The sequence below is a fragment of the Lissotriton helveticus genome, chromosome 2_1 (assembly GCF_964261635.1).
Source record: "Lissotriton helveticus chromosome 2_1, aLisHel1.1, whole genome shotgun sequence".
NCBI classification, from domain to species: domain Eukaryota; kingdom Metazoa; phylum Chordata; class Amphibia; order Caudata; family Salamandridae; genus Lissotriton; species Lissotriton helveticus.
This window is the reverse complement of record NC_136059.1, coordinates 93,951,972-93,970,431: the sequence shown is the minus strand read 5'-3', so window position 1 is coordinate 93,970,431 and position 18,460 is coordinate 93,951,972. Positions and strand designations below refer to the sequence as shown.

Below are 18,460 nucleotides of genomic sequence, written 5' to 3'. Positions count from 1 at the left end.
TGTGTCAAGAAACTAGCTCACTGTTAACTAGAGATAAGGATCTCACTATAGAATCCGCTGGGCTCTTAAGAGGTCACAATCAGCTATTGATGTCAATATGCCAAGTCAAGCATTAAAGCATAGGAGGCAAGTCTTCTTGTCTCAGTTTCCACTCTTTGGATCTCCCTGCCTTACAGACTAAGGCACATGGCCTCCTTGACCGTCTTCAGAAAGGCCCCCAGCACACTTGTTTTTGCTAACTTAGGTGGCCCGTTCCTAGAAGCCAACAGGTAGTGTGTGCACAATAAATACCATAAATCAATCAATCTAAATCCGGGAGAATGGCTTAAAAATGGTTTGCAGTAGTAGAGCTTATGAGTGACCTACATTGAGGGGTGCCAGGTGAGCTGGGCCGGTGACTTGAAGGTTACAGCAATCCCTCAGGTAGTGTTTGTTTTCCTCCGGCGAGCAGCCGCCATGCAGTCGTTGAATATCAAAGACCTGCTCTCTCTCACACACCTGCAAAACGCAAACTGATGCAACATATTCCAGCTGTGAGCAGAACTGCTGCCCACTAGAGATGGGGTTTACCAGTTTGCACTCAATATGGGGACAGGTTTAGAGAACTGTTGGGAGAACATAGACAAACAATAGGTAAGCTTTGGTACTCCGGAGCCACAAACGTGACTTGAGTGACAGTGGAGTGGCTTGTAAGGGAGCCTTGTTCCATATGGCATTTGTTGCAGCACTGCACCAGGAGCAGTCCTCTCTTTGTGGACACAAAACACCATCCTAAAAAAGGGCATATGCGAAGTTGCCAATACCTAAGGTAAATAGTGCAATAAAGTAAATTATGAATAGCAATAAATGAGTGGTGACATAGAAATATCCCATAATGGAATGAAAAGCAGTGTTTTATTGCAGATGTAATATGAATTAAAGAACACCAGTTAGCACAGACCTCTTTAGTTATTACGTGAATCATTCACTCATTTGTACTGTTACTTACAAATAATTTGTCAGGCGATACCACCACAACATTTTATGGCTTAATTAAAAAACAAAAAAAACGCCTTTATTCATCGGTTTCTTTGTGTGGATGGTTGGCTGCACCTGTCTGCATTAGAGTCTGAATCCCTTGATCCCCATAACCACAGTTAGATGTGCCAGACATTCACTCTGCTGTTCTTCTGTGGAATGTTTTTACACATTCAGGTATGAATGTATAAAAAGTCATTTATATAGCACAAACTAAGCTACAAAAGATAGGGGCACTGTATATAATTGTTGATAGGGCTCATGTTACAAGTAGGATACTGAGTGAAGGCAGTGTTGAAGCACGGTGGTATAGTATCTATGGGGATAGCTTACTCATGCAACGTATGACGACTTTCTTTAGCACATCCAGTCTAGACTGAATTGTCTCAAATATAGAAGTGGTGGCCAAAAGCGTTACAGATTTGACTTTAAGTTCATTGTGATGCAGGGGATGTCTCTGAGTGGAGGAGAACAGAAAGAAGCCATCCTCAAACTTGTGGACGAGCTACGGCAACGTTTTCCTAAACTCAGTGAGAATTACTACATCACTACAGATGCCATTGGTGCAATTGCCACAGCCACCGGCCACGGTAAGAGCTAACTATTGGATGTAGGGACTTTGTATTGGCGACATAGTATTAATTTCAAATCCTCAGCTTTTCATGTTTTATTACAGTTAAATGTGTGCATTGGATAATATTATGTAGAACATTAAATATCACAATTACATCTTAACTGTGCTCCACCAGTAGGGTAGACTATATTTTTTGATAGACTAGCAAGCAATATGAATCGCGTAAATAATCACCTGTTCCAAGGGTGTCTAATACATATGCATCTGGACAGTTCCACGAGCGTGATTACGTCTTTGTCTTTTAGTTTTTTTTAACAGAGGAAGGGCGCTTTTAAATAATTGCATGAAACGTGCTCCTCCATTGAGAAAAATGTAAATCACAAGTCTTAGGCAAGGTTTGGGACTATGCACGTTCTACGATATGTAAACTAGTTTTGTAGCATGATAAGTTTTCTGATTATTGGGTCTCCATTAGAGTAATCATTAAAGACGTTCAAATCTTTTATCCCTTTGCTAAATTTTTACAGTCTGATACATATTCTTATTACTTCTTGTTTGAACAACACACAGTTGAAGTGGTTTCTTAACTCTTGTTTCATGAAGTGCTCTTTTAGATTGCTCCGCATTAACACAGCAGCCTCTTTAAGCTGATCTGGGATGGCAGGAATTATACAGGCCATATATAGATCTATGAGAAGGACATTGTGGTCTCTGGAATCTGTTGTGTTGGTTTAATCATCATGGATTGTAAATGCACTCATTCTCTTGTGCTTGTACTGAAATGGCTTGTGGGTAGATGTTAATTAAATAATGACTTAAGTGAATGAGCATTTTATGAAGCGTGCAATTACCCAAGAACTTGGTGTACTGATGATAGCAACAAGAGAAGAAACTGCCAATGAAGCAAGATTAAGGATGCAGGTGAAACTAGTTAGGAAAGAAACTGATGTGTTTTGAGAAGTTTCTAAAATGTAATACGTTTCCAGTGCAAAGTTTTAAGGGAAGACGTTCCTTGCCTTGTCTGTAACCACGAGAAAGAGGCATCCTCCCATGCACATTATCTTGAACTAAGGAATGAAGGCCAATCGAGAAGAACAAAGATCATTCGTGTGGGTAATGAGAGGGGTCTGGTAGGTCATGGAAGACAGTCTGTACAAAGCTTTGTGATGGAAGCATAGAGTTTTAAAAAGACAACTTCTGACTTGATGTTTGTGTTGCATCCTTTAGAATCTTTTGTACATACTATCCAATCTTCTAACATCAACATTCTTTGTCTAGTTTCCTACTATCTGTTCCTCATGTGCTAAGTTCACCTCAGCATAGTTTTCAGAGTTAACAGACGCACACAAGTTGTCTGCCTGCTTTCTGGAACCTCCTTACAGCCGTACAGGTGTTGAGGCCAAATGGGAATGTGGTTAGGGGAATGCAGAACAGGAGCCTAATCTATACTACAGACCGTGGTTGAATCTGTAAACCGGCTTTGAGTGGGAACGGGAACAGTGCTGTAGCTGGATCTTGAAGAAGGCTATGCCTAGACCGTGATTATGGAGCGAAGTAAAATAGCAATGGAGTTTGGATAAATCATTCTGACAGTTTGGATAAAGCATCCTGTTGGAATTTAAATTTCCCATTTAAAAAATGTTGAACGTGTATTCCTGCCCCAAGTGTGCAACTGCTAGGAAGATTGGCAGCTTGACTTCTGTTTTGTCCCTGGCATCAAGCTAATCTAGAGTTTATTCAGCTCTATTGCAGTGCAAGGTCCACAGCTGTCACATGGCCCGTGGAACATTGTCATCTTCTCTAAGTTAGCATGAGCAAGCTGCAGATTGTTCGCTGCTTTGCACACGTTCCCATATGAGTTTATTTTGCAAATGCCTTCTTGCCATTTTCACATGAGAACCTATTGCTGTGTTCACATTTTGCAGGTTTCTGGGATTTAACCTGAACATTTTGAGGAAGGTTGATCAACAATGTCCCTTGTTATTCTGTTCTGATCTGGCCCTAGCACCTAGACAAAACGTACCAGTGCAGCTGTTGCTTGGTAATACGTACTTTGGTTTTATTGGAGTACACAAAAAAGTAGCAATCACTTGGAGAGGGACCTCTCCAGGGAGAAGAGCAAGACAGCACCGATGATGTAGATCTACCATCTATGGACTGAGGTACCAAGTCGGCAGATAACGCCCAGAGATCTTCTAATATATAATCATTCTGCTTCTATACAAGGGGAGGGAGATTAGGCTATACTGTCTTTATATAATGACAGCTCCTTTCATGATTGATGGACTAATTGCTATGCTTACATATTGGTATTATTCATGTTCCTGCTGGTTGTGGCATGTATACTGCATATTAGAGCACAGTAGTTAAAATAAATGTTTTAAACTTGTTTGTGTCTGTCAGATCCTATTGTGGAAATGTACAAGAGTGCAAGCGAAAGGGTGTGTCTTGCAACCGCGATTCCTGAGAGAGTCGGGAGTGTGGTGCTCTGGATGTTTAATCATTTCTGTCTCTGTGAGTGAGTAGGAGAGCAAGTGAGACACTATAGCTAGTCTATCTCTGGATCATGGGTACTCAGGTGGTAGGATGACTCCGTCCCTATGCACTAAGGTCCCATAATCCTACGCATAGTTCTGTTTTCGCAGAATCCCTGCAATGCAGCCTATTCTATGATCTGGAGGGGTGCACCAAGTTTGTCCCCCAAAGTAGGCACTGGACTCCTGTCCATGCCCTGGGTGTATCACATAAAACGGTGCTGGCAGTGTATCATGTTATGTGATTCTCTAGTGTGACCAGACTTTTTTCACTGTCAAGGAAAGGTGAGTCTGCTAGGTCATCTTGTGTAAAGTTCAATAGTTATGTGTAATGCAGAACCTTCTGCTGACATTTTCTGTGTTTGTCGAGTGCGGAGATGGGCAGTTAATGTTTAGCACATGGATCCACATTCTTGGTATAAAAGTTGTACCCAAACCACCCCACTTTGTTAAAATTCTAAGTTATTCACGTTGAAGGAAGGGAATGTGCACCACAGAGTACTTGATGGTCTGCTCTGTTCAAGGGCTGGGTTTTCAAGCCAGCCTGTCACCCAGCAGAGAGGGGAGGGGAGGTGACGGGGCTGCTGCAATGAACCATGTACAGAAATCAAGCCAACCTGTCATCCCATACTGTCTGGCATCCCTGTTGTGCCCAAAGTCTTGGTGCTGCTATCGGAACCCTCCAAGCCCCCCAAGAATCATGAAGGAGGCACTGACGACTACACCGAAGCAGGAGCTGATCAAGGTTCGGAGTCCGCACCTACCCAAAGAAGCAAATGCCCTTGTGAACATCGCCTGGATGACTGCAACTGCCCAAAAAAGCACAACTCCTATGTAAACCTGGCACGGAGGCTGCAACTGGACAACAAATGCCCATCTCAGTCTGGAGGCCATATCTCCCTGAATGGGGCCCTGCTGAGCAGTCCTGCTGTCGTGTTCCCTCATTGCCACTGCAATCTCAAATAATACTTCCACACACAATCCCAAGTCAGTGAGGATGCAGCTGAGGACCCCTGCCCGAGGAACACTGACTAACTTCGACAAAGTGAGCAGATACATATGAGAGACCATAGCATACATGCAAGTGGCATTCTACAGCGAGAACGGTGACTGTTACCTAAGCAATCCCTTTAATTTGGATACAAACTCTTTAACTGAACTTCAAATTATTCCTAATGAGTGGAGACGCAGAGAACTGCACAAGTGCCTGATCTGTGGCTATGACTTTACAGATGTGTTTTAGACACTATACAAACTCCTGGAACGAGGAGATGGCGCCATAATGCGTGGGCCGTTTTACTAGGCATCCTGGTAGCTGTTGCAATCTTGCATCTTAGCCCTATTAAAATGTCTTAATAATTTGTGCTGTGGTAATAACGTCCTTTCTTTCTAGTATAGTAACACTACACTGGACAAACTAATTATTGTATGTGGTGGTTGTTGAACTCTTGCTCGCTCACACTACCTCCCTTATGATAAACCTTTAACTGCTCCCCCTTTCTCCCCTGAGAGTCTAGTGAGGAAAGAGTTTACTAAGCATAGTAGGACAGACAGCAGGACACCAGAAGCAAGCGGCCTCCACCAGTGAGGTTGGGTCCGAGTAGCTCTAGTTTGCTATGTGGTTGCCAGAACAGGGCCTGACACCTCAATTTCTGTCATTCAGATGGAAACCTACAGCTCATAAGTTTCTTCTATTATACTGTTAAACCCTTTTACTACGGATCATATCAGACAGGGGCATGTAAGAGGATGATTGGCAGTAATTTATCTCAGGTGGTTAAGTGAGCTCCATACTACATTTAGTTCAGAATCTTACACAATATTTTACGAGAACAAACATTTTAATTCCAAATGTTTTAAGAAGTAAATATTTTGCGGTCATAAGCTTTCCGGTTCGTTGTTTCGAGTTCTTCTTCAGAAGCAGAGAGAGTTCTGCACATCTTCGATAAGTGGTTCCTCAAGTTTTATTTGGATCAGACATAGGAATTAAGGAAGTTGAATGAGGTAATTTGCCATACCGGATATTCACTTATCTTTCCTTAGGTGGAGTGGTTCTGATCTCAGGAACTGGTTCCAACTGCAAACTCATCAATCCAGATGGATCGGAGACTGGCTGTGGAGGATGGGGCCACCTGATGGGAGATGAAGGATCAGGTTAGGTCACAAATCTTGTTTTAGCTTGGTGCATGGGTATGAAGAATCCGCCAGGCTGTGGGTATGAATCGTGATGAGTTGACTGCATTTGTTTGACATGTAAAAAAGTAGGTATTGAGCTGTTTGGTTAACAGTGCTTCTTTTACAATATTCTGTTGCAAACTTTGATAAGCACGTAATTCAATTTTTTGAGTACTCTTTAATTACAGGAATGAAAAAATGGTCCATGACCAATACGTTAAAAAAATAAAATTCAATTCTAAACAATGTGTTGTGTGCAATGCTACAACACTGGTATCTAATACCCTCACAAGATTCTTCATGCATGCATAAAATACCTATCTACGCATACATATTTCATGAGCACACACAGAAGAAGAAAAAAGGAAAGAAAAATGCCCAATTGTATTAAAAAATACCAACATTTATTTTGAATAAGTCATAAATTCTTTTCAATAGACACATGTTGCTCGCAGAAAGAGTAAAAGGTTAGTGGGGTAGTGGTGGTGGGTAGTGAAAGTGCAAATCATAGGAATAAGGAAGGGACAGTTAGATGCTTTGAAAATTGCTGGTAAACAAAGACCAGACAATATTGACCTGTCCAAGGTTAGACTTTCATTTACATGTACTCTGTAAATTGCAATATGCACTCAATGCTTTTAATTACAGCTAGAAATTAAAAGAATGTAATCATTTACAATATCGTTTTAATGCTTTCTGTGCTTCAAAACGGTACAAAGGCCTATCCAGCTCGTTCCAGTTCTTTCGTAGCTTCAAAAGTAATAACATAGAAATGTAATGAAAAATAGAGAGCAAATTTAAATCCAAATTGTAGACCCAAAGCAGCTGCTCGTTATTTAAACCTGTTTGAACATGCAGGACAAACTGACTGCCATGTTGACAGGAAAACTCCATGCAGTCAGAACAGGTGCAGGCCTCTCTGGCTGTTCTATTTAGAGATGTCCAGTTTGTAAGGGACAGTCAGTAGCAATGAGGACTCCATCGCACCCTACAATAAAATGTGATGAAACTCTGACCAGTCTCCTGGCACTAACCGAGGATATGGAACAAATGAAAAGGAACGGCAAGGACAATATCTGCATATGCAACGCCTGCAAATCCATCAAAGAAGCAAGTGTGGTAGCATTCTGTGAAAGACTCTTCAGATAGGTGATTGACAAGGTAGGTGCCCAGGAAATTAGTATTGTGCAGACACACAGAGTGAGCCCCCCCTCACTTGGAACCTGGTAAGAGATCAAGGGGTATACTAGCAAAATTGAGCTCATCGGAGAGGAAGGAAGAAATCCTCAAGGCAATGTGATGGGAGGCAGCCATTGATTGCGAGGATTGCATGATGAATCTCTTCCAGGCTATCTCCAAGGCTACCCTGGCCAGGGGGAAACCTTTATCTGAAGCCACAGCTGAGCTCAGATACAGGGAGAAAAGGTACAGGTGCAACTGATTATTAGCGAAAGGTAGGGAATGCCTCAGTTAGCTGACAGAGGACAGTTCATCATGAAGCCAAAGAGGGTTTACAGGTCAGCTGAGAATCAGAAAGTAGGATAAGAAGACCCACAGACAGCATAAAGCGTCCCTCAAGTGACATTTCACTTAGAAGGGAGCCCTCCTAAGTACTGAACCCTCAAACCTGACCTAGTAAGATTTTCCTGTTGCAAGTTGTCTTGTAGTCCTTAAGCAAAGTGGGGGGTGGGAGTAGCGATCCATGGACATGTTTTCTCAAACACACCTGATGCTACATTCCTGTACAGAAATGGTTGTTTGTTTGGTTTCATTTTTTTTTTTTGCAGAGTTTTATATAGCGCGAACTAGACCCGAACCGAATCAGGTATCCGAGCGCTTTACATAGCACCAGTTACGTTACATGAGGACACATTTTCATTTTAGGCACGGGGAGATTAAGTGATTTGCCCAGAATCACAGGAGGTTTTTGGCGTCGTTACCGAGACTCGAACCCAGATCCCCAGGTCCGAGGTCGAGCACCTTAGCCGTTAGGCCAACCCCTCTCCCCTCATGTTTGTGCTGCCATTGGGGAAAGTTTTGGAAATGGAGAAGAGATACACCGAACATAACACTTGGCAGAGTTAATGCACGCCTACCAAATACAGGGAAACCGTTGTTAGCCAGGACCCCAGGCCATGAATCCAACGTTGATCTGCTTTTGCCGAACAGTTAGGCTCTAGTCGTGGAATGTGCGAGGTCCCAATTAAAGGAGACCAGGTGCGGAGAGTGATAGCGAGGGAACAACCGGGTATAGTATATATTCAAGAAGCCTACGTACTCATACAAAAATACAGGACCGTCTCGCAGAACCTACCCTACATAATTCCACACAACATCAAGGGGCAGGAAAGTATGTGAGGCTTGTTAGACTTTCACAGTTTGCTAACCATCGAAGTGTCAGAAGCAATCATAGACACACAAGAAGGGAGATACATCATTATTCTAGGTGAACTGAACACACAAGATGTTACCATGGTGGTGTCAAAGTTTGTAGAATGTGCTGCAGGAACCCCATTTGCTTAAAATCTTAGATGTTATCAATGACCACACCTGTGAAAATGTGATGTAGATGGGGGACTCCAATCTCGTCCATAATGCTGAGCTCATTAAATACCTTTAGATATTCATGGGGTGTATGTCTCAGTTCCTCAAGTTTCCAATATTGTATCTTGGACCTGTGGACACTTTACGCGAAACACCCACTGGAGAAGAGCACTCCTCCTTCTCACACTGCCACAGATCCTATTCTAGGATCAATTTGGTATGGAGCATGAGCACACTGCTTACCCAGATGGTTAAAAATGAGATAGGCCTCATAGCCATTTTAGACCACACATCTGTAATCGGGGTCCGGGGCCAGAGGAGGTGTGGGATGTGTAGATTTAACAAAATATGTGGTGGTTTGAGCCAATGATTCTGATAGACTGATTATATGAAAAGGAGACCTCATAATTGTCTGAATTGTGTATGTTTATAGTTTTAAATAACTAATAATAAACTTAACTAAACTGAAAGGAGATAAAAGATAAAATGCTGAAATATTTTGAGCTTAACCAATGAGTAACAACCCCACCCCGACATTATTTGGGACGCCTTTTTAAGGCATTGTCTCGGGGCAAGATGATATGGATTAATGCACAACCGCACCTGAAGTTTGCTCTCCCAAAACTAACATCAAGGAAGAACTAATTGACCACTGCAACATAGGAAAATGGAAATCCTTCACATTAATGAGGGAAATGGCAAAATTGAGTAGCCAAATAGATTTATTGCGGATAAAATGCTCAAAGAGCACTACTGCATTTAAAACACAAATGCTATGGAAAAAACAATTAAGATACATATTTATGAACGTGCTGGTCAATAGGTTGAAGGGATATACACCTTACTTGGTGGACCCCAATAGGCCCGGGTTTATTAAAAAAAGATAGAAGTCCGATACCATCCGGCGTGCCCTGCATCTTATTAAAAAATATAGCCGGACATCCATCCCAATGTGGGTATTCTTACAGCAAGTCTTGGGGAAGGTCAGAATGGACCCCTATATGCAGAAGTATATTTGTTCTGGATATGTGGCCCCCTCGTCGTGAGACCTGGTCATTGGGGATAATGCAGAGTGTCTTCATCTCTCCAAAGGGACACACCAGAAGTGTCCACCGTTCCCATAATTATTTGCCCTCGTGAACGAGCCTCCAGCCCAACGGTTTAGATAGACCTCGGAGTTTAGCTGAATGGATTCAATAAGAAACACCTTTTTGCCGATGATATTCTGTTGATGAGCTCCGAAACTTCAATACCCGCAATAATTGAGATCAGAATTTTAGTGAGGTGTCAGACTTTCAGGTTAACTTTACCAAGAAGGAAACTATGAGAATCCAGATTACTCAATTCCCCAAAAGCAGGATTTATTTTAAGCTCTCACTGTTACAACCCCTAATCAAGAGCTAAAACATTTGCAAACTCCCTGTGATCAACTTATATTGCAGAACAGAAAACCCTGGATCTCATGTAAGCTTATGCATTGTAGGCCAAAGTCCAGGAGAATAGGTCTCCCTGACAATGAGAAGTACTCCACTATGGTTGGACTTTGAGTGATCTCTCCCGGAAACAGAGAAATACTGGCCCTTGATGGAATAGAAAATATTGGGAAGGCCACCCTGGGAGGTATGGTTTTCTAAGTGAGCAACACCAGCCATGGCACATGCATCAGACATAATCGGGCCAGTCATAGAAGCGTGGTATAGTCTTATCAGAACTGCGGGGGATTTTCCTCATTCCATCCCGTTTACTCTCTTACATGATCCAAATTTTAGCCTGACCCTTGATGTGAAACCATTTGAAAACCGAAGGGGTGACTGTATAATGATGAGGGACCTGATCCACATTCAGAAGATTACATTCTTCCAAGTATATAGGCAGGGTTATGTGGTTGGGAAAGGCGAGATACACCAATATTTTCAATCAACTTCATTCCTAGGCACTGGCCTCCCCCAAAACAAGAATGAGGGAACTAGGGACCTCACGTTGTTTGAAAAGATTTTTAGAACATACAATACCTGGTGTCTTGCATTCATGCTACTCCCACATCTGCTCTAGAGAACTACAAGTGGTCATTCATGCAGCAATGAGAGCGTGCTGCTGAAAAGGTGATAGCACACGAAGAATGGGAGGGTCTGTGGGCAGATATCCCGAAGACTACTCCTAGTGTCCAGGACAGGGGAAAACGGTACAAAGTCAGGTGCATGTTCCCACAAGGCGACAACTGCTATAGTGCGTGTGGTATGGAGGGGATGGCAGTGCATGTGTGGTGATCCTGTCCAAAGATTGAACTGTACATGAAACAAGTGCCAAACCATGTAAAGAAGGTTGAAGGCTTCCCAGTACCACGTGACCCTTCAATTAAAATGCTGGGTGCAGTGAAAGGCCTTCATATCTTAAATGCTGCTAGAGCCAATGCAGAAATTAGCTCACTGCAAGAAACCATTGGCACCAAATAGCACACAATTGTCCAAGAGACTTTGGACATTTATGGTCATGGAAATGATCATGCAAGAACTGCGCAACATAAGTAAGAGATTTGAGGCCATGCGGAAACCTCAGATGGATTACTTTCAATCAAGTTCTCTAGCTTTGGAAGACTCGAGAACCCATCCCATTCTGAGACTGAACTGGACTCCAGAAACACTGTATAATGTTGGGAGAGCCACAGCAGTAAAGAGACTCAGATCGGATCTTAGGGCCACTGCAAGTGGGCACACTTGTCAATCTTATTATGCTGGAAATGTGATTTCTTATTCTTCTATGTTTAGTGGGGGAATCTCGTTTTGTTATGTAACTGAGCACGACTTGGTACTCACCAATGTTGTTTATTAAAATAAAAACATTTTTAATAAAATAAAAACATGAACCTTAGATGAAACGGGCAGAGTATAGAGAAGCAAAAATCATGTATTTTAAAGTGTATTTACATAGTGTATCAGACTGTGAGAGCATATACTGTTGCAAGTATTTTCTGGACAGTCCAGGCATGAGTAAAGGCACAAGTGAAACATAGCACACCAGGGTGAAAGATTTGTGCAGTCTACCCTCTGTGAAGGTGCGTTCAGAGGTTTGGGAGTGGCATGGGTGTAGTTTAACAGTCTTCATGTGTCTGATTTGAGGATATTCTTCAAGGTGAGGAGAAAAGGTTGCAGAGCATTGATCAAGAGAATGTTGTAGTGATGCAGTTTTTTTAGTACCAGAGGACATGTCCTGGTCAAGTTGTGATAGATGAAGCTTGATATGGCCCCTGGGACACTGGGACAGCAGTTGTTGAGGAGATGAGATGAAGGCACATCTGGTTGTTGGTGTTGACCCCCCAGACGACCCAAGTACTTGTACTCAGAGTATTTTATGCAGCGTACTGTGGCTGATCGCTTGGCCATAGAAAGCGAGTCAGAAGACTGAAGTGCAGCCATTCAACAGATTGAAGTTATTAGTCGTAATAGCACCAGGTCTATTGGTTATTCAATTCCAAAGTTTAAAGAATCGTATACATTTGCTCCATTAGTAAGAAGATTATTCTTAAAGTTCGCATGGTGTGGCCTTAAATTAGGGCACAATCCTACAAGCTTAACCGTGATGTGTATTTTATACAAAATCGGGACAATTTGTCATTTTATATGGACTATCTTAAAACTACACCCCAATTGTGCTTTATTCTATTTTATGTCAATCTTGTTCTTTTTTGTCTCCCTACAGCCTTTTGGATTGCACACCAAGCTGTAAAGATGGTATTTGACGCCATGGACAATCTCGTAGTTCCACCTTATGACATTGTCTATGTAAAACATGCCATGTTCGACTACTTTCAGGTAGGTTCGTTCTTTTTTTGTGTTTGGGTAACGTGTACATTTCCAAATCCTCCAAAATCCATTAGTATTAAATAGACATAAGCTGAACAATACAACAAGCATTGAAAAACCCAATAGGGCTTGCTTTTTTAGGTTATGCCTGCACAGCGCTTGCAAAATCTCTTGTAAATAAAACAAATCTTAAAAAGCCCACCCATTAATTCCCATTAGTTTGCTTACCTGTCACCCTCATTTACTTGTTCTTGTAATTGCATGTGATTTCCTGTAGGTTTACTGACTCCCTTCATCTTCCATTGTGTGTTTGTGATTTTTAGGTCGAGCTTGGGCATGCTGTATTAGAGTATGGAGTTGAAGCTCCGCCCACTCTCCACCCATATTTTTCATTGGCTTGTGTCAGTCATTTGTAAATGCTGGCTTCGCCTTAGTACCGCATTGTCTTCATTTGTAATCTCCCATGAGGACCGGCCCCTGTACTACTGTTACAGGGTATGCCTTAGTTTGTCGGTAGGCACTATTTTCTTTAATGAGTTTCCCCTACTGCAGGAACGACATGCTTTCCTGCAACATTCAGTGCACCATGCGCACTTTCCCTTTCAAAGCAGCCTGGGACACTGGTGGCCGCGTATTTGAAATGGAATAGGTCTCGCATTTACAAGAGTTTCAGCCATTGGCATTTTAAATGACTGCATTTTATTTGTGCTCATTATCAAAATAGATCAATAAAAGACATTGTCATTTACAATGCCAGCAGCTTAAACTCTCACAAATGCGGGATCTAACCTTTCCTTTTTAAAGTCTTCATCTGCTGCTTTTTTTGGTGGTGATTTTTTTTTGTAAACAAGTATGGTTTGCTTATGCGTGTTTTTTTTTTTTTTTTTTGGTAGCTGTGCTTCTTCGGCCCATAATTATTTTTGTTTGTAGACTTTTGGTACGAGGTTATGTTGTAGAGATTCTGACTTTGAAAATGGGACAGTATGTTTGAATCTTGGGGTGTTTATAGTGACTTTTCTTTCTTCTTTATATGGACTTTTGTTGTGAGGATATAGTATAGATATTACCACTTTGAAAATGGGAAAACATGTGCGAGATTTGGCACCCATTTAGCATTTTGTGATTGTTTACATATACTTCTGTTCTGTTGATTCCAAATGCATTTTTTTTTTTTGTGTCCTCATTTACCACCATAGTTGCCGGTGAAGCCACCAATGGGGTTACGACATGCTGTCTCAGTTTTACACTGGTAGGGATTAAATAAGATGGAAAACCGTTGTCCCTCAGCAATGACGTCTACACCCAGGTGCAACACCTAAAAAACCATTAAAAAGCAAGAAGTCGGTGGAGACTACAGCCAATTGGAACCGGGCTTGCTACCGGAGAACGGCTCTAGAAGTAGCGTAAACCACAGTAGCGTAATCATCGGACCCGGGGAAAAAAAAACCACGGATATCTCAATGCTCCCAGATCAAAAGGTGCCAGAATGCCCTTTTACTTTGGCTGCTGGCCCTAGCCAGGTCTAGTTTAGAGACCTACAAAACTGAAGCATACCAATCATTAAGAGAGGGAGGTAAAGGATCTTTCCATTTTTTGCAGATCTCCCTTCTGGCCAGTAGAATGGAATAGAACATTAGAGATTTTGCTGGATTTTGGGCCCCATCCGCCATCCCAAAGATCACTAACTGGAGGTCGAGGGCTATTTGAAGGCCCAATGATTTAGTAAGAATGTTACTGTTAGACCTGGCATCTTTGGCGTGGTTTCCCCCTATCTTTTTGCCTCTACCTCCTGTATTTTTGATGCTGTGCTGGATTTCGTTTTTGCTGATTTAGATGCTTTGGACACTCTGCCACTGCTGATCAGTGCCAGAGTATAAGTGCTCCCTATATACATTGTTATTCTGATTGGATATACATGTTTGGCATATTTGTATCACCATGAAGTCCCTAGTAAAGTGCACTGGGTGTGCCAGGGCTGGTGATGACAAATGCTACTAGTGGGCCTACAGCACTGATTGTGCCACCCACAGGAGTAGCTCTAAAATGGTGTCTCAGGCCTGCCACTGCAGTGCCTGCGTGCAGTTTAGAAACTGCCATGTCCTCCTGGTAAGTGTCCCCACTGACCAGGCCTAACCCTTCCCTTTTCATGCACATTAGTCACCCCTATCGAAGGCCCAAGGTACCCCCCTGGGCAGGGTGCAGTGTATGTGAAAGAAAGAGCATGTACTGGTGCAGGTGACATGCTCTGGTAGTGAATGGCAGCCATTTTCGTTTTTCACTATTGTAAGGCTATCTTGCTCCAAAGATTAACATGGGGGATGCTGGCTACAGTGGCTTCCAGTATTTCTTCCCATAGGAACAAGATAGGACATAAGTATCTAGTATCCCTGAACTCAGAATTTAATAACACATCTTTTAGGAAAGGTTGTTTTTAAATCCTGTGTTTGAGAACAGCACTTTTAGAAAGTTGCTGTTCTCTTGTCTGACCCCTCTGTGTGCCTTGGCCTGTTTGTGTATTGACTGTCTGGTTTGAGAGTGACAGGGGGTGGGGATTCCCCAGGAGGCTGGCTGAGTCAGCCCTAGGCTGAATGACTGCATTTGCAACTTGAGTGGTGGGAGGACATGCACCTGGGCCTGAATAGGGCTGTTCCTGCCTTCCACAATGCTGGCTCCACCTCCTGCTGGGCGGCTGACGACCCTGCCCCTCACTCTGAAAGGAAAGGAGAAGCCAGGAAAACAAAGTACTCGGGAAACACCCAGAACTGGTTCAGACCGGGCTCCGGGCCCACTTGCACAAAGAGAACAAAGACTTTTAGGGGGACAAGTACAGGACCCCTGACAACAGAAAATTAGATCATCCTGGAATCAAGCAGGAACCTCTGCCTAGGAGAAAGCTGAAACTGAAGAAGGAAGACTGTCCTGCTGTTGCTGTGCTGGACTGACCTGTTGCTTTGCTGCCAAGGAGAGGGGAAGGACTTTGCTGTTGTGCTGTTTCCCCTGTCTTGAAGGAATTTCCAAGGGCCTGAGAAGAGCTGGCTCCCTTTTCTGAAGTCCCAGGAACAAAAGGACTTCACCCCCAGCTTCCCTGAACTCTGCTGAGAGAGTTCTGTCCTTCCTAGAGTGGTTGATCCAGTTGTGGGGCCTCTGGAAGTTGTACCTGTGCTGGGAAGCTTGAAACTAAGCTTGAGAGACTTTTGCAATTGAAAAGTGTCGCATCGCTCGCTTGCGGAGCGCATCCCCGACAGGGCGAGAAGATTCCCGCCGCTACGAAGGCCGAGATCGTCGCAGTGCCTGTTGCCGCTGCCAGAGCCGTCGCATCCTTCGTTTGCGGGACGCACCAGACCGGTGCGGGAAAGTCTAACATCGCTGCGAGTGTCGTCGCAGAGCCTGTCGTTGCTGGGTGAGATAGCTGCACAGCTTGCTTGCGGACCGCATCACGTCGCTGCGAGAGTCGTCGCAGAAACCATCGCGTCGAGGAGCTGCGAGAGAGAAGATCACCGCTGGTCCGCGCATCGTCGCCCCGGAGATCGTCGCAACTCCAAAGATCGTCGCATCGTGCCTTTTGCGAGAACAAACTTCCTACGGAACCTCCGCACCAGAATCCATACAAGTGGCCTTCCTCCCCATACAGACCGGATTCGTCGCAACACGCCCGCTGCTGCAGCGGGGCTGTCGCAAACGCCTCCCCAGGGTCTCAGGAGCAACGCATCGCTTGTTTTCCACCGCACCAGCTTCTGCTTATGGAACTTTGTCGCAACTAAAAGGTACTGTGAGTAAACGTGACGCAACTGTGAACTTTTCACGCATCTGTGGATTATTTTATCGCAACCTGAAGAATTTTTTCGCAAGAACTCTTTTGAAACCATATTCTTGAACTGTGTATGTTGGATTTTTGTCGTTTTGGTCTTGTGTCGTTTAGATTAAATACCTTTATTTTTCTAAACTGTTGTGGAGTCAGTTTGTGGTGTTTTCACTGGGTTACTGTGAGTGTTGGTACAAATACTTCACACATTGCCTCTGGTTAGCCTAGACTGCTCGTGCCAAGCTACCTAGAAGCAAGGGTCCCTACTTGGACAGTGGTACCTACCCTGCCAACTAGAGACCCCCAGTTCTAACAGTTAGTAATCGCATTCCAAAATGAAGCCAGATGGGGACATTCAAAGAACATGTGGGCATCCGAAGCAGCTACCAGGCCGCACCTAGCACAGGCTACAGACTTCCCTTCAGAGAATTTTGAAAGTCTAAGAGGAGAATAATACGCTCTATGTAGGGTAAAGAGATGGTTCCTACGAAGCCATGCAGGTTTAACAATATCCCCTAAGAGCTTACACGAGGAGGTCCAAAGGTCTTGCACATTGCAATTGACAATGAGAGAACCCCACAACAGGTTAGGTAGCCGAAACTCGCCATCCACTTCTTCCAGGATAAAATTATACCACATGGAAATTTCTTTCTTAGCAGCTGGATTATCTACTACCAAATGCAGTTTGTGCCACTGTCTTTGTGCATGTCTTATTTTCTAATTAACTGTTTCTTGTCTCGCGGGGTTCGCTAATTTTACTAGCATTTTTTTTTATTCTTAAAATATTGTGCAAGTGACTTCATTGTGGGGCACAGTTCCGAATCAATGGATACAAAAGTCCAATGAATCAATAACTGCCCTAACAAACATTGTTGTATATTTTAGGTTGATTCTTACAATGGATCTATTACATTTTTAGTTGCATTTGTCTGTTAACTTCTAGTTAGGTGTTGCATTTATTTATTCTAGGAGTGCCACAAATACACTTTTATAGTATTTGGCAACTATTACTCATCTCCCTAAAACAATGCTTATACAATGGGAACTAGGGGCCAGATGTAGGTAGGGTTTTACCGGTCGGTAACGGCCGAATTCGGCCGTTACCGACCGGTATTTGGCATTTGATATGTAGGGGCTGGTAAAAAGGGAAAATCGGTAATTTTACCGATTCGGTAAATATACCGGTCGGTAAATTTACCGACCGGTATATTTACAGAATCGGTAAAATTGATATGTAGGTGGGACTCTTCTGAGTCCCACAAGGCCTACAAAATCGGTATTTTACCATCAAATTGTATTTGATGTTAAAATACCGATTCAGGTGTGCATGCACATGTGTGCATGCACACCTGTGCCATATGACAGGCAGACCTGCCCTTAGGGCAGGTATGCCTGCCATATGGCCCCCGAACCTTTTGTGGGGGTGCTAGAGGGTGTCAAAGTGACACCCCCTGCACCCTTGTCAAAATCGGTATTTACCGATTCGGTAAATACCGACCGGTAATGCCCCATTCATTCCTATGGGCTTCAAAGCCCATAGGAATGAATGGAGCATTACCGGTCGGTATTTACCGAATCGGTAAATACCGATTCTTAACGATTCGGTAACTGGAACATCTGGATGTTCCTACATACCCCCACTTCTTATTTACCGATTCTTAATTACCGAATCGGTAAAATTCGGTAATTAAGAATCGGTAAATAAGTTTTACCTACATCTGGCCCTAGGTGTGGTATTACAGACATAGCTGATAAATTTGCAAACAAGAAACCACATAGGCATCACCCTAACATCTTGTTATCTTCAATTCGCAGTCTTCAAGGCTCATTCAGTGTGGCCCAACAGCATTACAGCGCTTGATGACATCTCTTCACACTAAAGAACCAGCCAGAGTTTAACACTCTAAAGAATGTGCAGTGCTTTCTTTCCTTTCTGCTGCATTTGGCATTTGATGTCCAAACAGCATACTTCAAGCTTAATCCAAATGGGCCAGCTAATATCCTCAGTTCAGTT

At 43.1% G+C, this 18,460-nt stretch overlaps 1 protein-coding gene across 1 annotated transcript in view; it reads left to right on the top strand.

The window, feature by feature from the left end:
* Positions 1-18,460, top strand: part of NAGK (N-acetylglucosamine kinase) — a 261,040-nt gene that overhangs the window by 84,295 nt on the left and 158,285 nt on the right. The window contains exons 4-6 of the mRNA XM_078674531.1: positions 1,466-1,607; positions 6,169-6,279; positions 12,541-12,653. Of these exons, the coding sequence (XP_078530657.1) occupies positions 1,466-1,607; positions 6,169-6,279; positions 12,541-12,653 (366 nt within the window). The remainder of the gene's footprint in view (positions 1-1,465; positions 1,608-6,168; positions 6,280-12,540; positions 12,654-18,460) is intronic.